This window comes from Girardinichthys multiradiatus, chromosome 6 (genome assembly GCF_021462225.1).
Source record: "Girardinichthys multiradiatus isolate DD_20200921_A chromosome 6, DD_fGirMul_XY1, whole genome shotgun sequence".
Taxonomy (NCBI): Eukaryota; Metazoa; Chordata; class Actinopteri; order Cyprinodontiformes; family Goodeidae; genus Girardinichthys; species Girardinichthys multiradiatus.
Genome location: NC_061799.1, coordinates 16,855,221 through 16,875,050, shown reverse-complemented (window position 1 = coordinate 16,875,050; position 19,830 = coordinate 16,855,221). Strand labels below are relative to the sequence as shown.

Genomic DNA, 19,830 nt, shown 5'->3' with positions numbered 1-19,830 from the left:
CAGATAATGAAATTAGCACTTTTGTTTTTTCACTTTTCGCTTTCTCATTTACCATTACTATCTTTGCAGCCTCTCTGTGACCTTCAGCATTTTGCGCACTATTATCTGTGTCAGGTGAGGGGATCTACTGCAGCTAGACTCACCTAGCAGGTTAAATATTGTATTGGCATGCAAAGTCTGAATTTGACACTTGCAGTATAATAGCCAACAAGACTTTAAATTTCAACCTTTGCACACGCTAATATTGTGCTGGCTATACTGTTGAGTAGTAATGAATGAATAAAATGCACAGACAGGTATGAGGAGATGATGTTTACCACTCAGCTTCTGGCATATCACAGAATCTATTATAGTAATCACCAGGCCTTTTATTCTGGGAAATGACACTGAATGCGTCCATTCAGGCCACACTCCAACCTATTTCCTTAGTCTTGTTTGCATTATTTGTTTAGCATGTAGTCATAGTTGACACCAGTTAATGTTTATTGACACATTTTAATAGACCTTGTTACCACGTTGTTCAGTAGACAGATTATGTTCCTCTGTAGGTCCTGCATGCAGCTCAATTATTTTTTGTCTTAGGTCTGCAGTCATCTCAGTATTGTTGATTATTCCTGATCATTTTTTAACTAAGGAAAAGTTTATACAAACAGATTGTTGGATATACAGTAGTGGGCTATGGCACTCTCTGACTGATGTGTTGAATCCCTGCAGATATGATACACAGGAGTCGTCCATTTTATCTAAACGTTGATGGATTTTACATTTGCTATGTTATAAGTTGACTTAGGCATTTTTCATTAGGTCACATCTATTAGAGTGCGGCCATGCAAACACATATCTGCTCTTAACTTGTAAAAGGAAGAAAGAGAAGGAATTCCAGAAAGTAGTAAAAGAAGGAAAGAGGGACAGAGAGAAGTAGAGGGCCTAATGTAAACATAATGATTGTGAAAGCTGGGTGAGGTATTTCTAAAGCAAATACAGAACAGGAGAGAACACTGAGGAAAGAACAGGCCATAAGAACCGAACAGGAGGATCCGAAAACATTTACTCTTACTGTTTAGGGAGCTTTAGGAGACGTAGTGCAACAGCAATACATACTGATGTAACAGTGCATGAAGTGGTGGCATTAACAGTGAAGAGTAGATATGTTGAACTGATGTGTTAAAAGGTCTAAATAGCTCGTAACTGAATCATGCTCAAAATTCCTGTAAGCAGCTTTGATTTCAGGGTCCAGATGTTGTTTATGTTCTTCTATGACACTGCTTCATAGTTTATATAATCATTTCAAAGAACTGAGCTATAGTTTATGTTTTTAGAAACACTTAAGAGTTTTGCAACAACAAAACATTTTTCCCAGTTTCTTCTACTTCTCTTTTGGATGTAATTTTGTTGCCAGAATTAAACAGATTTGAGTTGTTGGCTGACAATAAAAGGTTGGAGCAAAGCTTAGATTTGTCACACTAGAAGTGAGGAACTCGTATTTTGTGGATAGGTTTTGGAGTGTAGGAACATTTTGGAACTCCTTTTAATTTTATCTAAAGAGTTAGATCTTAATCTACGTTATTTAACCTTTTCTATGATTTGAACATCAGTTAAATAAAGTCAGGCCCTGTTCATACTACAATGTTTTCTGGTGAAAATGGAAAAATTTAATTGTGTTCCTACAGTTTGTTTCGTTTTCTCTGAACATGGCACAATTTGAGAACTGTTTCTAGAGTGTAATGGTTTGAAACGTTCCTCTCCGTTGTCGTGTAGCTGGGAAAATTGGCTGAAATCAGTAAAAAATTAATGCTCACACCATCTTTACATCTCTAATGTTGGAAAAAAAAAATCCCGTTTTCAATGGATGTAAACATTGTCTCAGAGGAAGAACAAACGGCAAAAAATGCTTCTAGAAAGAAAACTCAATTTCTGCAACATGTCAAGACATTTATGTGGTTCATTAAAGCTGTAAGAGAGCAAGAGAGAGTGAACCTTTCAGCAGATAACAGGAAGACTGAACATAGTTTCTGTTATGGACCATGCTAAATTTGGCAATTTGAGCTGCCTTTTGGAAATTTCTGAGTCAAGATAAATGTCTACATAATCTAGGAAAATCACACAAAATTTGTTTTTAAACATACTATTTCTAAACCTGCTAATATAAGACGCTAAAGAGAGTTTAAAATGTAAACTCTGTCATCCTTTTGTCTTTAAGATGCCAAAACTCTTGTCTATACTTAGCATCTTATCCTTGCTGGGGCTCCAGCTGTAATTGGGCAAGAGACAGAATACACCCTGGACAGGTTGCAAGTCCATCACAGGGCAACACAGAGAGATGCAAGCATGCTCACACACACACACACATCCGTGTTTTACTATCTTTATGAGGACTTTTCAGTTACTTCCATTCATTTTCCTTGATTTTTAGTGCTTAACCCTGACCCTAACACTAACCCTAACCCTAACCAGTTAATACCTAACCCTAATAATAACTCAATTCATACCCTAGTCCTAAACCTAACCCCTGTCCCAAGAACGGAATTTGAAAAAGTGAGGACCAGGAAAATGTCCTCACTTTGTCAAAATGTCCTCACTTTGCGATAAAAATACAAAAAATGGTTCTCACTCAGCAACAAGTACAAGAACACACACACACACACACGCACACAAACATACACACATGCACACACACACACACTGCCAAAGGGAATTTAGAAAGATCAGTTAGCCTAAAATGCTTATTTTTTACTTTTGGAGGAAGCTGGAGTACCCAGAGAGAGCATGCAAGGGGAGACTATACAAACTCTGGTTTCAAACCAAGGACCGTCTTGTTACAATGCCATAGTGCTAACAACAGCACCTTGTAAGGCTAACCATGTGTAGCCTTACAAAGGTTCATGGGAACCAGACTTTAGCTATTGCAAGTTGGAAAATAATTAAGTCATTTGGAATATCTGTCAAATCATCGGGTTCACTTTATTCCAGCTCACAAACAACAATAAAGCAGCTTGGAGTTTGACTGACAGCCCAAGGTAACTTGACAAGAACTGAAGGACTTCTTTAAACCGAAACAGGCGGGATATGTATGCAGCAAAAGTCACCTTGGGGGTGTCAGAACATTATCGTCATCTTCGCGCTTTGTGTTTACCTGCAGGGAGCACACTGTGTTTGCATGTAATAATCTGCCTCCACATGAGTTGGCTGACTTGACTTACTGTATATTGTGATTGCTGGCATGCAGCCTTGGCATAAACAGGATAATCCCCTGTGCAATGAAAATAGTAAAGCACTCCTCACCAAACCTGAAAGGAAGCATTACCATTTTTAAGGAACAATCTTTGTCAGTCAGGATTATAAAAATGAATTAATATGGATTTGTCAGTGATTTTAAAATGTCATGCACCAGACATTAATATGTAAATGTGTTGTGTAATTGGTGTTTATGTAGCGGCACAGAATGTGGAGCCATTGATGCTACTGTCTCTACTGTTGTAAGGCTTCCTGTGTCATATCACTTTTTTTTATTTAGCTGAAGCAGTTGTAGAAGATGTACTGTACACCTACAGTTATCATTGCTGTGGCCCCCTCCCTGCAGCCTTTTGCTCATCTTTCTACTGTACCCTCCTTAAGTTTTTATCCAGCCAGAGTGCTGGCATTTTATCTAATTATCTATCAGAACACAACCAGTCAATCTGTCTGTCCTTCTGTCTACGTTGGCAGTCTCTACCAAAGAACATCTCGCCAGACAAGCCCCCCCCACCACACCCGTAAGGCTTGCTGATGATTGGTTTGCTTTCAGAGCTTCAGAGCTGCTGCTTGTGTGCCGGTTTGTGTGAAAGCGTTTCAGTTGGTTAAATCTCGGGGACGGAGCGATGAAGGGCTCCTTGTTGGTGGAGAGGTGCCAAATGGAACAGATGGGTGGAGACAGTGCGCTGCCAGAAGAGACTAATTATCAGGATTTTGGTTCCAAAACAAACATATTGCAATCAAATCACATGCTGCAATCATCTCCGCATTGTTCTGTGTTTGTTTGCGCTGTATTTGTGACAATGACTTGGCTCAATTAACTTGTGGTGGACAAGATTGGATCAGTTCCAGCATCGTTATTCGAAAATAGTTGGAGCTCGTTTTCCTCTAGGACTCGGCTTTTGTTCTCAATCATGCCATCATAGCAGTTGTAGCGAAGTGCTAATTGCTGTGGATAGATGGAAACAACATTGTCACAGTTTGAATTTGTAAAGTTGTGCCTGTTTTGACGTGGATTCCTTCTGCCCCTTCACACTATCTGGGACAAACTTTCTCTCCTCTGGGAGTGGGATTTATGTGCTGGTTCTCTTCGGTGGACACACTGGGACAGTCAAAGACAACAGGCTTCAGAAACAAGGTTGGGCTTTTCTTATCTCAAACTTCATACTTTTTTAAGATTTTAGACCCAGCAATTGTTCTAAACTTCAAAGTTTCAAGTGAAAAACTTACATAAAAAAAAAAACACAACTTACATTAAGGAATAAGCTGACCTTGACTTTTTGTTTTCAAAAAGATACTATGACTAAAACCTACCCAGATGACATGGTTAGTCCATCTTGTGCAAACAATGATAGGCAATACCATATCAGTTATACATGCATGGGATCATGTCATCTGTGTTGAAGTTTTACTGGTAAGATGACTCTTATTCAAATGTTTTCTTTGTCTTATGCAAAACAATAGGTAATCTAATTACCTACTACTGGGCCCATAAATCCATCCAATACAAGCATTAGAGATGCTTGATCCTGTTTATTTGAATTGTGCTCTGATCTTGATAACTCGAAGCCGAATGTATTCACAATGTTGATAATTACAAAATACACTTCCTGTCTATATTCACATGCTTCTCAGCTGTAGAGTCTGCAGTTTGTCAGGATGGAGGGGGTGGGGGCACAAACAGACATCAGAACCTTAGCTTTATAAAACCATCCGCTGTTAACTGTGTGACTTATATGGGTGGGTAAAATGTTGGCAAAATGGCTTAAAAAAGCTACTACATTCAGCAACAAAATGACTCCATGATCATTTGAAGAAACCTGCTGTGAGCTGTCATTATTTATTCCTGAGCACAGGTGACGTTGCACTGTGAAAGATGTAATACCAAACAGTTCAGTACTATAGTAGGTTACTCTTTCAGCCAGACAATGTGTACATTAACTACTTTTGGTAGTGAATAGCACTGTTAGCCAGATTGCCAGCAACAGTTACTGGAACACCATTCTTTTTCAGGGTTTTTTGTTTAGATTTTTTTAAGGGCTCATTGTGTCAAATGTTCCACCTTCAAATACTACATATTTCTGATTGAGGTAGAAAGCTCAGATGAATAAAATAAAGCAACTCTCTGTAATCCAGTCAGTACCCCTGTGGCTCCTGAAGTTCTTGTCACTCCTCTGTCAGGAAAATAATTTTTAATCAATGACTTCATTACTGACCAAGATCTTGATGTTATGTTTTTAACAGAAACATGGTTACATTAATTTAATGAAGCTCCCATTCTGATAGAGGCGACGCCTCCGAACTACAATTATCTTTGTGAGAGCAGACAGCAAAGAAAAGGTGGAGGGGTGGCCACTTTGTTTAAAGATTTATTAGAGTGTAAAAAAGTATTTCTGGGCAAATTTGACTCTTTTGAATATTTGGCTCTCCAGGTAAAGAGCCCGGTCCGAACCATGTTCTTGAATATTTACAGGCCTCCTAAGTCCAAAACAAACTTTATCAGTGATTTTAATGAGCTTTTATCTGTGATTTGTGTTGATTATGACTGTTTAATTATTGTGGGAGACTTCAACATTCATATGGACAATCCTGAAGACAGAAGTGCAATAGATCTATGTGACACTCTTAGAAATTTTGGTTTGACTCAACATGTTAAACAGCAAACGCACAAACAGGGACATATTTTGGACTTGATCATCACTAAGGGTCTAAACATTTCCAAGGTGTCTCTAACTGATGTTGCCCTATCTGACCACTTTTCTGTTATTTTTGAAAGCATCATCTGCAATGACTCAGTTTGCCAAAGAGAAATGATAAGAAAACGCATCTTTAAGGACGGTGCTGCTGAAACCTTTAACCAGATTTACTCTTCTACCTCCACTTTGCCCTGTAACACTGTAGGTGAGCTGGTAGAAAACTTTCATTCTAAAATCTCAGACATCATTGATTCATTTGCTCCAATTAAAGTGAAAGTCATTTCTGGGAAGAAAAAGTCTCCGTGGAGAAGTGCTCCACCAGTCAGAAGTGAAAAAAAGGAGTGTCAAAAAGCTGAACGCAGGTGGCGAAAGACTGGACTGCAGGTTCACTATATTATCTATAAAGAGAGACTATACAGATATAACCTACAACTGAATAATGCAAGGGAATCTTTCTTTTCTGAGATCATCAGCAAAAACATTAACAATGCTCGTGCAATATTTGCCACGGTCGACAGGTTAACAAGCCTTCCTGTAACTGTAGCATCTGAACTCCACTCTATCAGGTCCTGCAATGAATTTGCAAAATTCTTTACTGAAAAAACCCAAAAGATCAAAGAGGCAGTCAGCACATCCACATCAACTCCAGTACCAATGTTGTCTCCAACTAGAACTGATTTTGACAAAATTTCCCAATTTCACCAAATAAACTGCAAAATCTTAGAAGAAATCGTACACCAACTAAACTCTTCTTCCTGCCGTCTCGATGTTTTACCCACAGCTTTTCTTAAGAAAGCTTTGCCTGTAATAACATCTGATTTAACTCAAATAATAAACACATCCCTTTTGTCAGGTATTTTCCCCCAGGCCCTAAAAACAGCAATTATCAAACCTCTATTTAAAAAGAGCAACTTGGAGAAGCTGCTACTACAGAACTACAGGCCTATATCAAACCTCCCCTTCATCAGTAAGATTATTGAAAAAGCTGCGTTTCAACAGTTAAACAACTTCCTAACAACGACCAACCGCTTCGATGTCTTCCAGTCAGGCTTCCTGCTCACCACAGTACAGAAACTGCTCTTATCAAGGTGTTCAATGACATCCGTATAAATGCAGACTGTGGAAGAACCACAGTGCTGGTATTATTGGACCTTAGTGCAGCATTCAACACTGTTGATCACTCCATTTTATTAGAGCTCCTGGAAAACTTGGTCGGCCTTTCTGGTACAGCACTCAACTGGCTTAAATCCTACTTGAAGGACAGGGACTTTTTTGTGTCATTAGGTAACTTTACATCAGAGAGCACAAAAATCACATGTGGCGTTCCCCAAGGGTCCATCTTAGGGCCCCTCCTATTCAATATCTACATTCTCCCCCTAACTCAGATGTTAATAAACAACAACGTAAGTTATCATAACTATGCAGACGACACACAGCTATACGTTACGATGTCACCAGGTGACTATGAACCCATTCAAGCGCTGGGTAAATGCTTAGAAGAAATCAATGCATGGATGGGCCTAAATTTTCTTCAGCTGAATAAAAACAAAACTGAAGTAATAATCTTTGGAACAAAGGAAGAGTGTTTAAAAGCCTACAGCTTCAGTTAATACAGCTGGAAACCACCAATCAGGCTCGAAACCTGGATGTAGTGATGGACTCAGACCTGAACCTTCAGAGGCACATAAAGGTAGTAACTAGGTCGGCCTTCTATCACCTAAAGAACATCTCCAGGATTAAAGGACTAATGTCTCAGCAGGACCTTGAAAAACTAATTCATGCTTTCATCTTTAGTAGAATTGATTACTGCAACGGTGTCTTCACAGGCCTGCCTAAAAAGTCGATCAGACAGCTGCAGTTGATCCAGAACGCTGCTGCTCACTAGAACTAAGAAAGTGGAGCAACTCACCCCGGTTCTAAAGTTCCTACACTGACTCCCTGTAGCTCAGAGAATAGAGTTTAAAATACTTCTGTTAGTCTATAAATCACTGAATGGCTTAGCACCAAAATACATTACAGACTTGTTGTTAGTGTATCAACCACCCAGACCTCTAAGGTCTTCTGGCTCAAATCTACCCTGCACACCCAAAACCAGAACTAAACATGGAGAAGCAGCTTTTAGTTCTTATGCTCCACTAATCTGGAATAAACTGCCAGAAAACTGTAAAAGCGCCGAAACCCTAAATTGCTTTAAATCAAGATAAAAAACTTATTTGTTTAGAGTGGCCTTTGACTGTGCCATCAAGGCATGATTAGTTGCGTTTTCAGTCCACTTTTCCTTTCATTTTCTTGTCCATCATTCTATTCTATTCTCTTTATTTTATTTTTACTTTTTTAAATTACCTCTGTTGTTTGATTTTATCATTTGATTTGTTTTTCTGTGTCTGTATCTGTGTTTATTTGCTTTGTGATTGTATTGTAATTGTATGTACAGCGCTTTGAGTGTCGTTGCTGATAAGCGCTATATAAATAAACTTACCTTACCTTACCTTACCTTACCTTACCTTACCTTACCTTACCTTACCTTACCTTACCTTACCTTACCTTACCTTACCTTACCTTACCTTACCTTACCTCTGCAGAGCTCAGAGTGTCACTGCACAAGTTTTCTTCTTAGTTACAAATCACAGGAACAATTTTTAAAGTCCAAAATGTTTGCACTTATAGATAACAGATGGATTTCTTGTATTTTCTCTCTCTTAATGCTAAACTATATCAAAAGAAGACCATGGAGAGACTGCTCCCTCTGTGGCCAGCAGGCTTCATCCACTTACTGTGACCTGCTGTATCAAGCTCGGCCCACGCGTTAAACAATGGCAACCTGGCAAATCTGATAAAACCACATATTTATAAATATACTTCAATTATTCGTTTATATATCTGCATGAGAGTCCCATGTGTGTTTCTTTGAGATGCACCTATCAGAATTTTGTTGCCATTTTCTGATATCAGGTTTTTGTAACGTTTTGACCTGTTTATACTGATTTTAGTTGATTCCAATTTCCTTTTTAAAAATTAAAATTTTAGATAGTAGAAGCAGAGCTGCTGTGACAATGATGTGTGAAAGCAGAGTTAAATGGTGCTTTAACAATATTTTGAAACCAAGATAAAATCGTTAAAGAGTGGATGCTTTAAACCAACGTTTGTATCTTATTTTAGTAATTAGCATGGTGGACATGGCTAGCATGACTAAAACAGACACTTCCGTTGTATTCACTAGAGAATGTGGTTCCTGACATTAACTGTGAAGGGAATGCACATCGAGAACACCATAGTTAACAGGTCAATAAGCACATATCCATTGTGAGCTTGAACACACACTGGAAGCTGAGGGGCTTTACAGGTTGTTTAGCAGAAAATACCAGAGAGATATTTTTGACGTGTGCCAATGGCATCTTTCTCTGACTTCATTTTAAACACCTCTCAGATACTAAAAGTAACTCCTTCTCTTAGTAACAGCATCCACACTGAAGAGTAATGTCAGCATGACCTGGCTGTGCACAGCATACTTACCTCTGATAAGAGAAAGATTGTATTTTTGAGTTTCAGATAATTTCAAAAAACAGCCAATCAAGGTCTCCCGCCATTTCCTTTGGGCATCCCTTAACTTTTAGGGATTCATCTTTTTGATTTTTAACTTTAGGTCACTTGGGGCAACACAAGACCATTGAGTCTGGATCAGTGCCCTCAGCCCGATATCCAATCAAAGAATGTCCTTACTTTCAGGTCCATACTGGATACTGGATTGAATCTGTCTCTGGATCGGATCGCTATACGGGATACTGGTGCAGACCTGTCCCATCAGTTGCTAAAATGGCATCAGAAATTAGGCAAACACAAGCGAGCAATCTTTGATCTTAGGCTAACAGTTTACAGTTTTTACCCTGTTGACAAACTAAAACTATATGGCATCATTTAGCATCAACAGTGGTTTAACAGGTTGACTCTTATGTAAAAGTATGCGTGCGTTTTTTGGCATGTTTGTAATCTGAGTAGATGATTAAATGTGGCATAAAAGAAGGCCTTTAGGCTGTCACAGAAATCAAACAAACCCTTATCATCCATAATGGTCAGATACTTTAATTTACAGGGGGTAAATAAATCACAAAAAGACTTCATAATGTTGAAACAAAAACTAAATTAGATTGGCTTTCACTGTAAACAATGTTGAAATGTGAACTGCTTCGTTAGCTCAAAAATAATTAAACTCATGATTAAACCTCAGTTTTAAGAAATGTCATTTTTCTCTCCACACAAAGAAAAAAGTGTTTGCCCACGCACATTCAATCAAGATTTACAGCCAGGGTGGATACATTTAGCCAATAAAACCATGTTTATATTGTTGTCAGGGTGACACAGATAAGACAGATAAACAGTTGCTGAGCTGAACCACCACAGCTGGGTGAATCTGCCTTTTCCACTCACTCACACACACACACACACACACACACACACAAAGCCACTCATAAGGCTTCCTTTTTTTCTCCATCTATTTCTCAAAGTACAGACTCATCTGCTGATTTATTTCCCCTGCGCCCGGTCTAACAGTTCCACATGTGACCCAAAACCATTGTAGCGCTGAAAGTGGTAACCGGGCATTTTGGACACATTTAAGGAGACGTCATAGTTTTCAGTCTGGTGCAAGATGAAGTCAAATGCTGCAAACATTCTCCTCATATAAGACAGTTTATTATGGTGGCTATGTTTGTAGATCCATTTAAAAACTTTATTCATTTCAAGGTTTTAATTGTCTGCTTTTTATGCTTGTAAATAATATGTTCTCAGATGCGACGCTACATAGAAATTCCACTTCTTACCTCACATTTCAAGTTATATGACTCAGTTTAAACATTTTCTGATAGAATATTATGTCAGTTAATAATTTTTTGGCTAAAAGCTTTTCTGAGTACCCTGATTTAGCTAAAGAGGTAACCAGACCGCAGTCTTGGGAAATGGAGTAGAATCACACTCTTTCCATTTTTATCCTCTCGTCTCACTCTGTATTACTCTCCTCACATTAAGTCGCTTTTTTACCTCTTTCTCCATCTCTCACTTACTGCACATTCCATTTCTCAGCGGCTCCACCTTTTTCTCTCCTCTTTTCCTTGATACGCAGTATTCCTCTCTTTTTTCCCCCCCTTTGTCCTTGTCTGTCATCCTAATAGTCTCTCTCTCCCCCTCTTTCTCCCCCTTCCTCCGACCCTGACCCACTTAGCGGGCTGCTTGTTATTCAAACCTTTGCTTTACTCACACAAATACAGACGTACACACAAAGAAATGGAGAGTGAGCAGCAGAGATTTGAGAAAAAGAGATAGGCACAGGGAGGGAGGAGAGGTAATTTGGGTTTACTACAAAACCAGGCAATCTTTTTTTAGTTCTCTTGCTGAAATATTGGATTGGCAGTAAGTACTGATATACATATTGTTATTTCATAAATCATGAAAGTATGCAAAATATTTCCTTCTCATATATACAATAAACAACAGCCAAAGCCACATGTTTTCATAGAAAAACCTCTACATGCTCAAAACCATGCTACAACGCTGTTTCAGTTCTGACCTGCTGTCATTGTTACCTAATTTTAAATTTCAAATAAAGTGAAAACAATCATCGTCTCCCTGGATGTTTACATAGTTTTTAAAATAAAACAGCATGTTTCAGCATAAAAGGGTTTGGATTCACCAATGGCACTGAAAGAAAATCCCAAGTATGCATTGGACCAAAGCTAAGCCACTGCACAATTGCACCATTTTGTCCAAAACGTTGGAGAAAGTCGATGGAAATTTTTTGTTAACCTCCTCTACCGTCTTGTTAAATGTGAGCCTCTGCAAACTGAACTTGTGTCTTCGCCCAAGTTTGTTTGTCACAGTTTCAGTTGTTTTAAATATTTTAATTATCGCTCTGACTGTGAATATGGGTAGGTTTAGGTGGCAAATTGCCCATTGGGATTAATAATGTTGTCGGAGTCTGGGGTATAAATGTTATATGGCTTGTATATTGTTGCTTTATAATTATGGTTATTAAACTGTTATTAACTCAAGCTGTATCAGCAAAATGTAGAGACAAGATCCAGCTTTCAACTTTAATTGAGGGCTGAGTAGGTATGTGGGTTATAGCTGATCTTATTGATATACATCTCAATAAGTCAGCATCTGCTCTAAATAACTATAAACTCATATCTTAATTAGTAGAAAAAATTACAGCAATTTCAAGCCTAAAATATTAGTTTAGGTTTTAGCATCAATTGAAGTCATATTTTAGGTAGTTGTGTTTTAATGTGTTTAAAGACAAGAACTTTCAACTAGTTTAACACAAAAATTATTAATTTTGAAAGCTTAATGCAAAATAATTATAATAATCAGTATCAGTAGACGTTTTGTTAATCTAAAACAGAGTTGATTCACTATTCTAAATAGTCAGACAGGCAATCTCTTTTATCACAGGAGAGACAGACAGAAGACTGGATGGTTGACTCTTACTGTCTAATCCCATGACACACATAGAACCGATCTCATTGCAGAACTGGTCACCTCATCCTTTTGAACCAAACGCTTTTCAGTGAACAGTATCAAAAGATGTAGAGTCCAAAATGATCAAGTTCTGCACTTCATTAAAACAGCGGTTTTGTAAAACTCTGTGCTGTGACACAATGTTTACTTAGCTGATATAAGATGGAGTAAGTAAGTATAAGTAAGGCGTCAACATTAAAAAGTTTTTAATATTTAAACCAGTGCTGGTTTAAGATTCATGATTTCAGCTAAAGTGTTGAGTGAGCAGATGTAAAGTTAAAGGAAATGACAGTGACTGAGCTCCATCTCTGTCCTCTTGTCCCTCTGAGTTAATGAGGAACGTAATAGGTTCCACTCGCTGAACAGAAATCATCACCATTTCTCTCCTCTGGCCTTTTTTTCCTCTGTCCCCATTCTTTCTCCTCTCCTCTCCTCTCCTCTGATGGTTCTCACTGTGAGTTCAGACCTAAATTTGCCCCTTGGATTACACAAACACATTTCCATTTAGTTTACTCTAATTGTACCTTGATACAATCTGATTAAGGGACTCTGAAACTGCTTCTATTTTTCTTGACTAATACAATTAGAAAGAATATGTGTATGAATGTGCTTAAGTGTATAGTTCAAGTTCATGCGTTTTCTTTGTCTGCTTTTTGACAGGAAACAGTGAGTTAATAATAATGCTGTTAGTTATTCCTTCTCTGTGCTCAGAACCTGGTCTAGCCTTCTGGCATTTACTGGAACAGATGGATGTTTGTTTTCGCTATCTGATTCTGGTTCAGCGTGTCCCCAAAGTGTTCACATATTCTTACTTGCAGACAGAATTTTTTGTTCTAGTTTTCCAGGCTGAGCTTAGACCCCAAACAGATCAAGTTAAACTGGTTCTGACAAAGCTTTGGGCATGTGCTCTTGCTGGTTGCACTGGACTGAAGGTTCTTACAGAGCACATTCTTTTACTAGCTCTGTAACATTTTTACACAGGAAATTATGAAGGGGGAAAAACAGAACCTGGAATGATTAGGCATGGACCAGTTACTGGTATCAAGGCATGATGAGATTTTAATAATTTACCGTTTAAAAAATGCAGAAAAAACCCCCCATTTCCATCGTACTCTTAATATGGTTTAAAGTCGTTTAATAATATGCTGGAATTACCACAGTGTTCACTCCACTGTTTGAGAGGTAACACGTTGCTGCACCGCCCCCACCTGTTGCTGCACACTGCTGCCAGCAGCCTGAAATAAATCTCCTACCTGTTTCCTTTACAAGAAAGATTCTCCATCACTTTTATTCACACTGTTTTTAAGCTGCAGCTAGGAAGCTACAAGCGGCATGTTAAGCAGGCTCTGCTGCTGTCTAATATCAGCTTGTTATCCTTGTGATTCTGAAAGTTTTTGATTAAATACAATGATTCTGTAAATGTTCACCAAAGGTTACCATACCATGAGAATCTCATACTAACTTGTGAGAGCCAAAGATACTTTACACTAGTACTACAGCATGATATCAGGAAAATATGCGGCAAGTTGCGACGACGATACGACTAGCAAAAAAAATCAAACATTTAACAACAAGCTTCTCCAAATATATTACTGCTATTTAGAGCTTGAATTCATGGTACTATAAAGTTAGCTTATGTTATTTCCAGTCCAAGCAGTTCTTTACAATATTGATGCTGCTTGTTCTGATATTGATATGACAATACATTTGCACTATATTGCACAGTCCTAGTTTACAACACAAAGTGTAGCATCAAATAAAAAGATAAGAGGCAGCATGTCATTATGGACTTTTTTAACAGTTATAAATGGTGCTTTACTGGAAAGGTTAAACATTAGAGTTTACTCTTTTCTCCTGCATGTGTCAAGGAGAAGGAGAAAGACCAAAATCACAATTTACAGTTTAGTGCAGTCAGATTTTAACTCGTCGTTTTGTCTTTAGAAAACATTAAAAGCTTCGTAGTCTAAATGTAACACAGACAACATTCAGCCCACATTTTAAATAAATGCTCCAAATAGATTAAACATTTTGGACTTACAAGTAGTAGACATTATGAATTATAAATAGTACTGAATAAATATTTAATTTCCCTAATAAGGTTGGAGTTGTTTTTTCTGAAAACATGTGGACCATACATTTTTTTGCAATCACGGTTCATTTACAAATTTTATTTGTGTATCATGTTCTCAGAAGGTTTTGAGACAGTACTACATGTGCAATTTCAGCTCTGGTGTGCGCGTCTCTGCCGGAGCCGTTGTGTGACGGGCTCTGTAGCAGGTGCAGTAAATGGAAGAAAGTTATTCGACACTGAGGTCAGACGTTCTCCTCCTCCCTTCCTCTCTGGCTAAAGATGTTCACGCTGAGCGCAGAATGAGCGTTATTCAGAGGGATGGAAAATGTACCCGTTCTGGTTATTGTTGTTATTGTATTGATATGTGAAACTGTTCTGCGTAGAGCACTAAAACTTAACTGTAAATGCTCCACACGTACATCCTGTCCATCACAGGACCTGTTTCTTCCTTTAGGCTTTCTGTTTGCTCTGTAATTCTACACCTCGTTTGCATAATACCCAACAGCTGGCGAATGGATAGGGCAGCTACACCTGTCTGTTCACCTTTATGTGTGTGTGTGTGTGTGTACACAAGTCAGTGCTTTGCTTCTGGCCCACCTGTTCAAATGTTCCTCTTGTGTTTGTCAACCGAAACAATGATTATGTACCCAGGATACCACGAATTATTTGAATATGGCTTACCATGCAAATATGGATTTGTTTGGTCTCTGTTTGGGTTGGATGTAGGGCTTCAAGAGTAAAAATCAATAAATGTAATACTGCTGTTTTTAAATGGTGGCATTTGGTACCTTTTAAATTAGAAAGAAGTCACTGTAAGATAGTGAGCGATGTAACTAGTAATATTGAAGTACATTTTTTGATTAGTTTCCAATAACTGTAATAGTTTACAGCTTCAGATATAAATTGTTCCGTTCCTAAACTATTCCTGACCTCGTGTTTGGTCAGGTGAAAGGTTATGTTGCAAAGCCACTATAATTTTCCAAAATACTTTCCCCATGCTTTTAATGACAAATCTGAGAAAGTGAATAAAGCTTTCTCTGGCTGTATGAAGCACAGAGTAGCACAGCACAACCCCTCCCCTTCTGAGCGTATCTGGTCAGCTGGCTGAAAGAAGGCTGCTACACTTTTCCTTTGCTTACAAAAAAATACTGAACTATTTGGACATTTTTCTGGTTGGGATAATCTAGAACATTTCTAGCCCAAATAATATCAGTTTGTTATATCTGTGTTACTATATAGAGAGCAGAATGGTGAAAAAGTATTATATTCTGCAAAATAAGCATTTTAAGACTGCTGAAACCTTAGTAGAGGTTTACTCTACATATTTACTTAAGTTTTTGTGTTACCATATCAATGTTAATTCAACAGCAGCAGGGATAACTACATATTTACTGTTTAGATAAACATCCTGTGCAAATAACATAAAACCTTGATTTTTTTTCTTTTTTTACTCAGCTTAGCTTTATAATCTCATACTGGCTTGTGCCTAATTTTTAGACTTGTTTTGGTAAGACTCAGTGAGGTTTATATGTCAGATCTGCACTTTTACATGGTGTCCCCCAAAAGACATTTATCTTTACAATGTAAGCTAAAGTATCTACATGAATAGGCACTCCATTGTTGGATATTAGGATAAATGCTGTTTTTTTCTTTTGTTAAACCTCAGCAACCTCAACTTTTTTGTGGTTTGGCTTGTACCTACATGCTGCCATTTTGTCTCTTTCTATTGAAAATGAACCATAAACAGTTTCCTACCCATGTACTTAAAACATTGCATCAATTTCTTTTTCTTTGTAGCTTAGCCTTTTCATAAATTATGTAAATAAATAGGACACTTCACATCCATCCATCATCCATCCATCCATCCATCTATCCATCCATCCATCAATCTCCTAGTGGTAGATATTATTAATGTGATGCATGTAGCTACATTTCTTTACAGTGTGATCATATTGAAGATGGAAACATACATGAACTCATCGGTTCTCACAATGGATTTTAAATATCTAAAAGGCAGGTAGGAACTGATGCATGGTTGGTTTGAAATCCGCTGCAGATAGCTCCGCTTTGGGTACAAAACGACCAAGCTGGTCCTCATAGTCTTCATGATTTTTATTATATTACAAGACGGATGTTTTTACAAGAGTTAAGAAAGCTTAAATGAATCTCTAGTCTATCCTTAGAAGGCAAACAGGACTTCTAAAACATTCTTCTATGGTGGACGTTAAAACCTCCTAATGAGCCAACACCACTGACTCATTGAATGTGTTGGTTGCTTAGAACATGTGACATTAAAACCTTTGGACTAGTAAAATCTAATGAAAAATGAGGAGGAAGTGTGGTTCTAGTAACAGAGGAAGTTTGGTAACGGTCATGCTCTATACAAGAAAAATGTCCCATGTTAGCTATAATAAACATGTGCAGCTAGTTTGCAAAATAAATATAATATCCTATTTTGAGTTAACACCAAGTTGAGTGACTCTGACAGACTGCTGTTGTGTTTCCTTTAAACAGGGGGCTGACATTCAGACTAATAAATGTCTTTGTTTGCTATGACAGGAATTAAAAGAGTGGTGCGAGAATTAAAAATCTTATTTAACAATTATCATTTATGTGGGTGTGCGTCCTGCACTAATATCTAATAGAAGATTTTTCACCCAACTAGATGTACAACACTTTTCCAAGTCTTACCGAGCACTTTATGTAACTGTTTACCTTTAGTGTAGTAAAAATATTCATATTAATAATTTGTATTGTAAAAGTAAGCTTTTCCAAGCCTCTGTGTGCTAGACATTGACTGTAAGAGGACTTAGTGTCAGAAGACAACAACAGACAGAAAATGATCTGACTGCTTGCCAGTTAATCTGTTACCTCCATCTAGCTGGAGGCTGGCTGCTCTGTGTTTGCTGTGTTTGATTTTTCAGTTTGTTGACATTGTTTCTCTTGCTTTTGTTCTCTCCAGCTGGACGGGGACACCATGTTCCTGGGTATGCCAGAAGCAGGCCTTGACTTCTCCTCTGCCAATCAGGTTAGTGTGCGTGAGACCCAGAAGGTGTGTGCTCCAAAAAGCGTCCAGTTGAAGCTTTATCAAGATCTTTCCTGAATTACTTGTGATTTTAGTTTACAACCACTGGCAGGGCTGGATTTAGGAGGATGTGGGCCTCTGGACTAGAGCCATTTTTAGTGCCTTACCCCCACAGGTTTATTTTACACATAGATTGATACTTTGGTAAACATAAACTTCAAGGTGTTTCACCCTTTTCTACACGAAAATGTTTTTTTAAATGATCTTTATGTTTGCGGTTTGCTTTCACGCAGAGATTTTTTAGATTGGACCAAACAGTCATGCACTTGAAACGGATAGTTTTGGGGGCAGTATCGTGCTGATCTATAAGAAAAAAGCACAAAGAAGAAAGTCTGTCTCTGGGTTTCTGTTGCTACTATGGTGTTCAAATGTCGTTGTGCGCCTGCACCTCTTCACTGCTCCAGGTAACCCTACGACAGTTTTTCAGACTCTTTTGTCTTTGGGTTTGCGCTCTATGTTCTTCGTATTTTTCTTCTTCTACTCAAATGTGCTCTGCAAGCGAACCGCTCCAGGGTCCGGATAAACCGTGCCGAGACCGGCAGTTGTAACTGTGCCAGGGTTCTCTGGTCTGTCTCAGGGTCTGGCATTGTATGTTTCTGACCCACTCCAGAAACCGTACTCTGGCACTATAAAAAGCGTTCCAAAGGTTTGTTGTGAAAGCACTTTTAGGTTACAGTAACTGTGCCGGGCCTGTATGTGGCAATGTAACACAGTCACTTAAAAACACCACAAACAAAAAAAGAGGCGTGAGCAGGTGCTTAGATGTTGTTGTTAGTAAATCTGACAGTTCTTGGTCCTGCATGTTAGGTTACAGGTGGGGCTGTTTATTCCCGAAAATGGGATTTTTCGAGTTTCCAATCAAAAATTCAACAACAAGAGGTCAGAACTTGATTAGGAAAGTTGGAGGTCGCCGAGCAGCTCCAAGTTCAGTATTAAATATGGCTGTCGCATGTATGAAATGTTGGAACAGCCGCCAATATAAAGTGTTTATAAGCACTTTTGACAGTTTTTCATTAAAGCAGCAACACACACAGCACAGGACAACTTGTATTTGGGAATATGTTCCTTCAGTTTTGAATGCGGAAAATAGAGATAAATACATTATTGGCTTAGAACTAACTTAGCTAACTCGGAACCAGAACGCACTCCACTGTAGTGGGACATCCCTCCTAGATCTGAGCTTTCGAAACAGAAAAAACACGCCATATCACATTATAGTTAATTAACTATATTGACTGATTATTATTAATAATGATTAACAGCACAAAAATACAACTAGGGGCACACCTATCGATCAGCCGGCCGAGTGATTGGCCTGGATTTCCTTAATTTTGGGAGATCAGCGATCAGCCGTCACTTACAAGTGAAACTGATTGTCCACCAATCTTTTCTACTTGTCTAACCTATTGTGCAAGATTTGTTTCTTTTTAAAAAATGAAAAACTAAAGGAACAGCAATGCTCTAAACGTTTCATTTATATTTGAGAGCACTACCTCATGCAGTTAAAAAAGTTTGTATTGTTTCATGGGTATTGTTGAGTGTTTTGTAATGAAATATGATTGGAACATTGAAGGTGTATTGTGGCCTTATAACACCTGACAGTGTCAGTTATAAAAAAAAATTGGAATCGGCCAAAATTTGAGTCGGCAGGTCAGCCTTTTTAAAGATTGTAATCGGTGATCGGCCAGAAAACTGCAATCGGTGCACCCCTAAATGCAACACATTAAAATAGTTTAGAGTAATATGAACTTTGATGTTTTCTGAACTGTACTAAATACTCAAATTCACTGAAAATATTATAAAAATTGCAGCCTCCAAAGCCAGAGGGCCCCAATAAAGCGCTTTCTACAGACCATCCCAGATCAGCCTTAGACTTAAAGATAAAGATGAGCAACGTAGAACGCAGAAGTGGTCCGAGGTTTGAGACGAGCCTTTATAGCAGGTTTGCACAAAATCGAATATTAATTATTAATGATTTAGTTATATTTTCAAGAAAGATTAAATGCAAATATTAATTACCACTTTCCCATCTTCCTTATTTGGTTAGAGAAGTGTAAAGGAACCATCATTTTGTACATTTGTACATGGTTTGTGCCCAACGGAGGTTAATTCTTCATTCATTAGTAATAAATGGAAATATTTTAATTTCTAAGTTAGAATTCAGCCTCAGCTGCAGAGACAAAGAATCCCCTGTAGGTTATCATTGGATCAATTAGTCTTTATTCTTCGGACTCTTT

The 19,830-nt window shown here is 38.1% G+C and overlaps 1 protein-coding gene across 3 annotated transcripts in view; it reads left to right on the top strand.

Moving 5' to 3' along the window:
- tox (thymocyte selection-associated high mobility group box) overlaps positions 1 to 19,830 on the top strand; it is a 61,830-nt gene that overhangs the window by 6,114 nt on the left and 35,886 nt on the right. For all 3 annotated transcript variants that reach the window (XM_047368316.1, XM_047368315.1, XM_047368314.1), the window contains exon 2: positions 17,471 to 17,536. In XM_047368316.1, the coding sequence (XP_047224272.1) occupies positions 17,471 to 17,536 (66 nt within the window). The remainder of the gene's footprint in view (positions 1 to 17,470; positions 17,537 to 19,830) is intronic.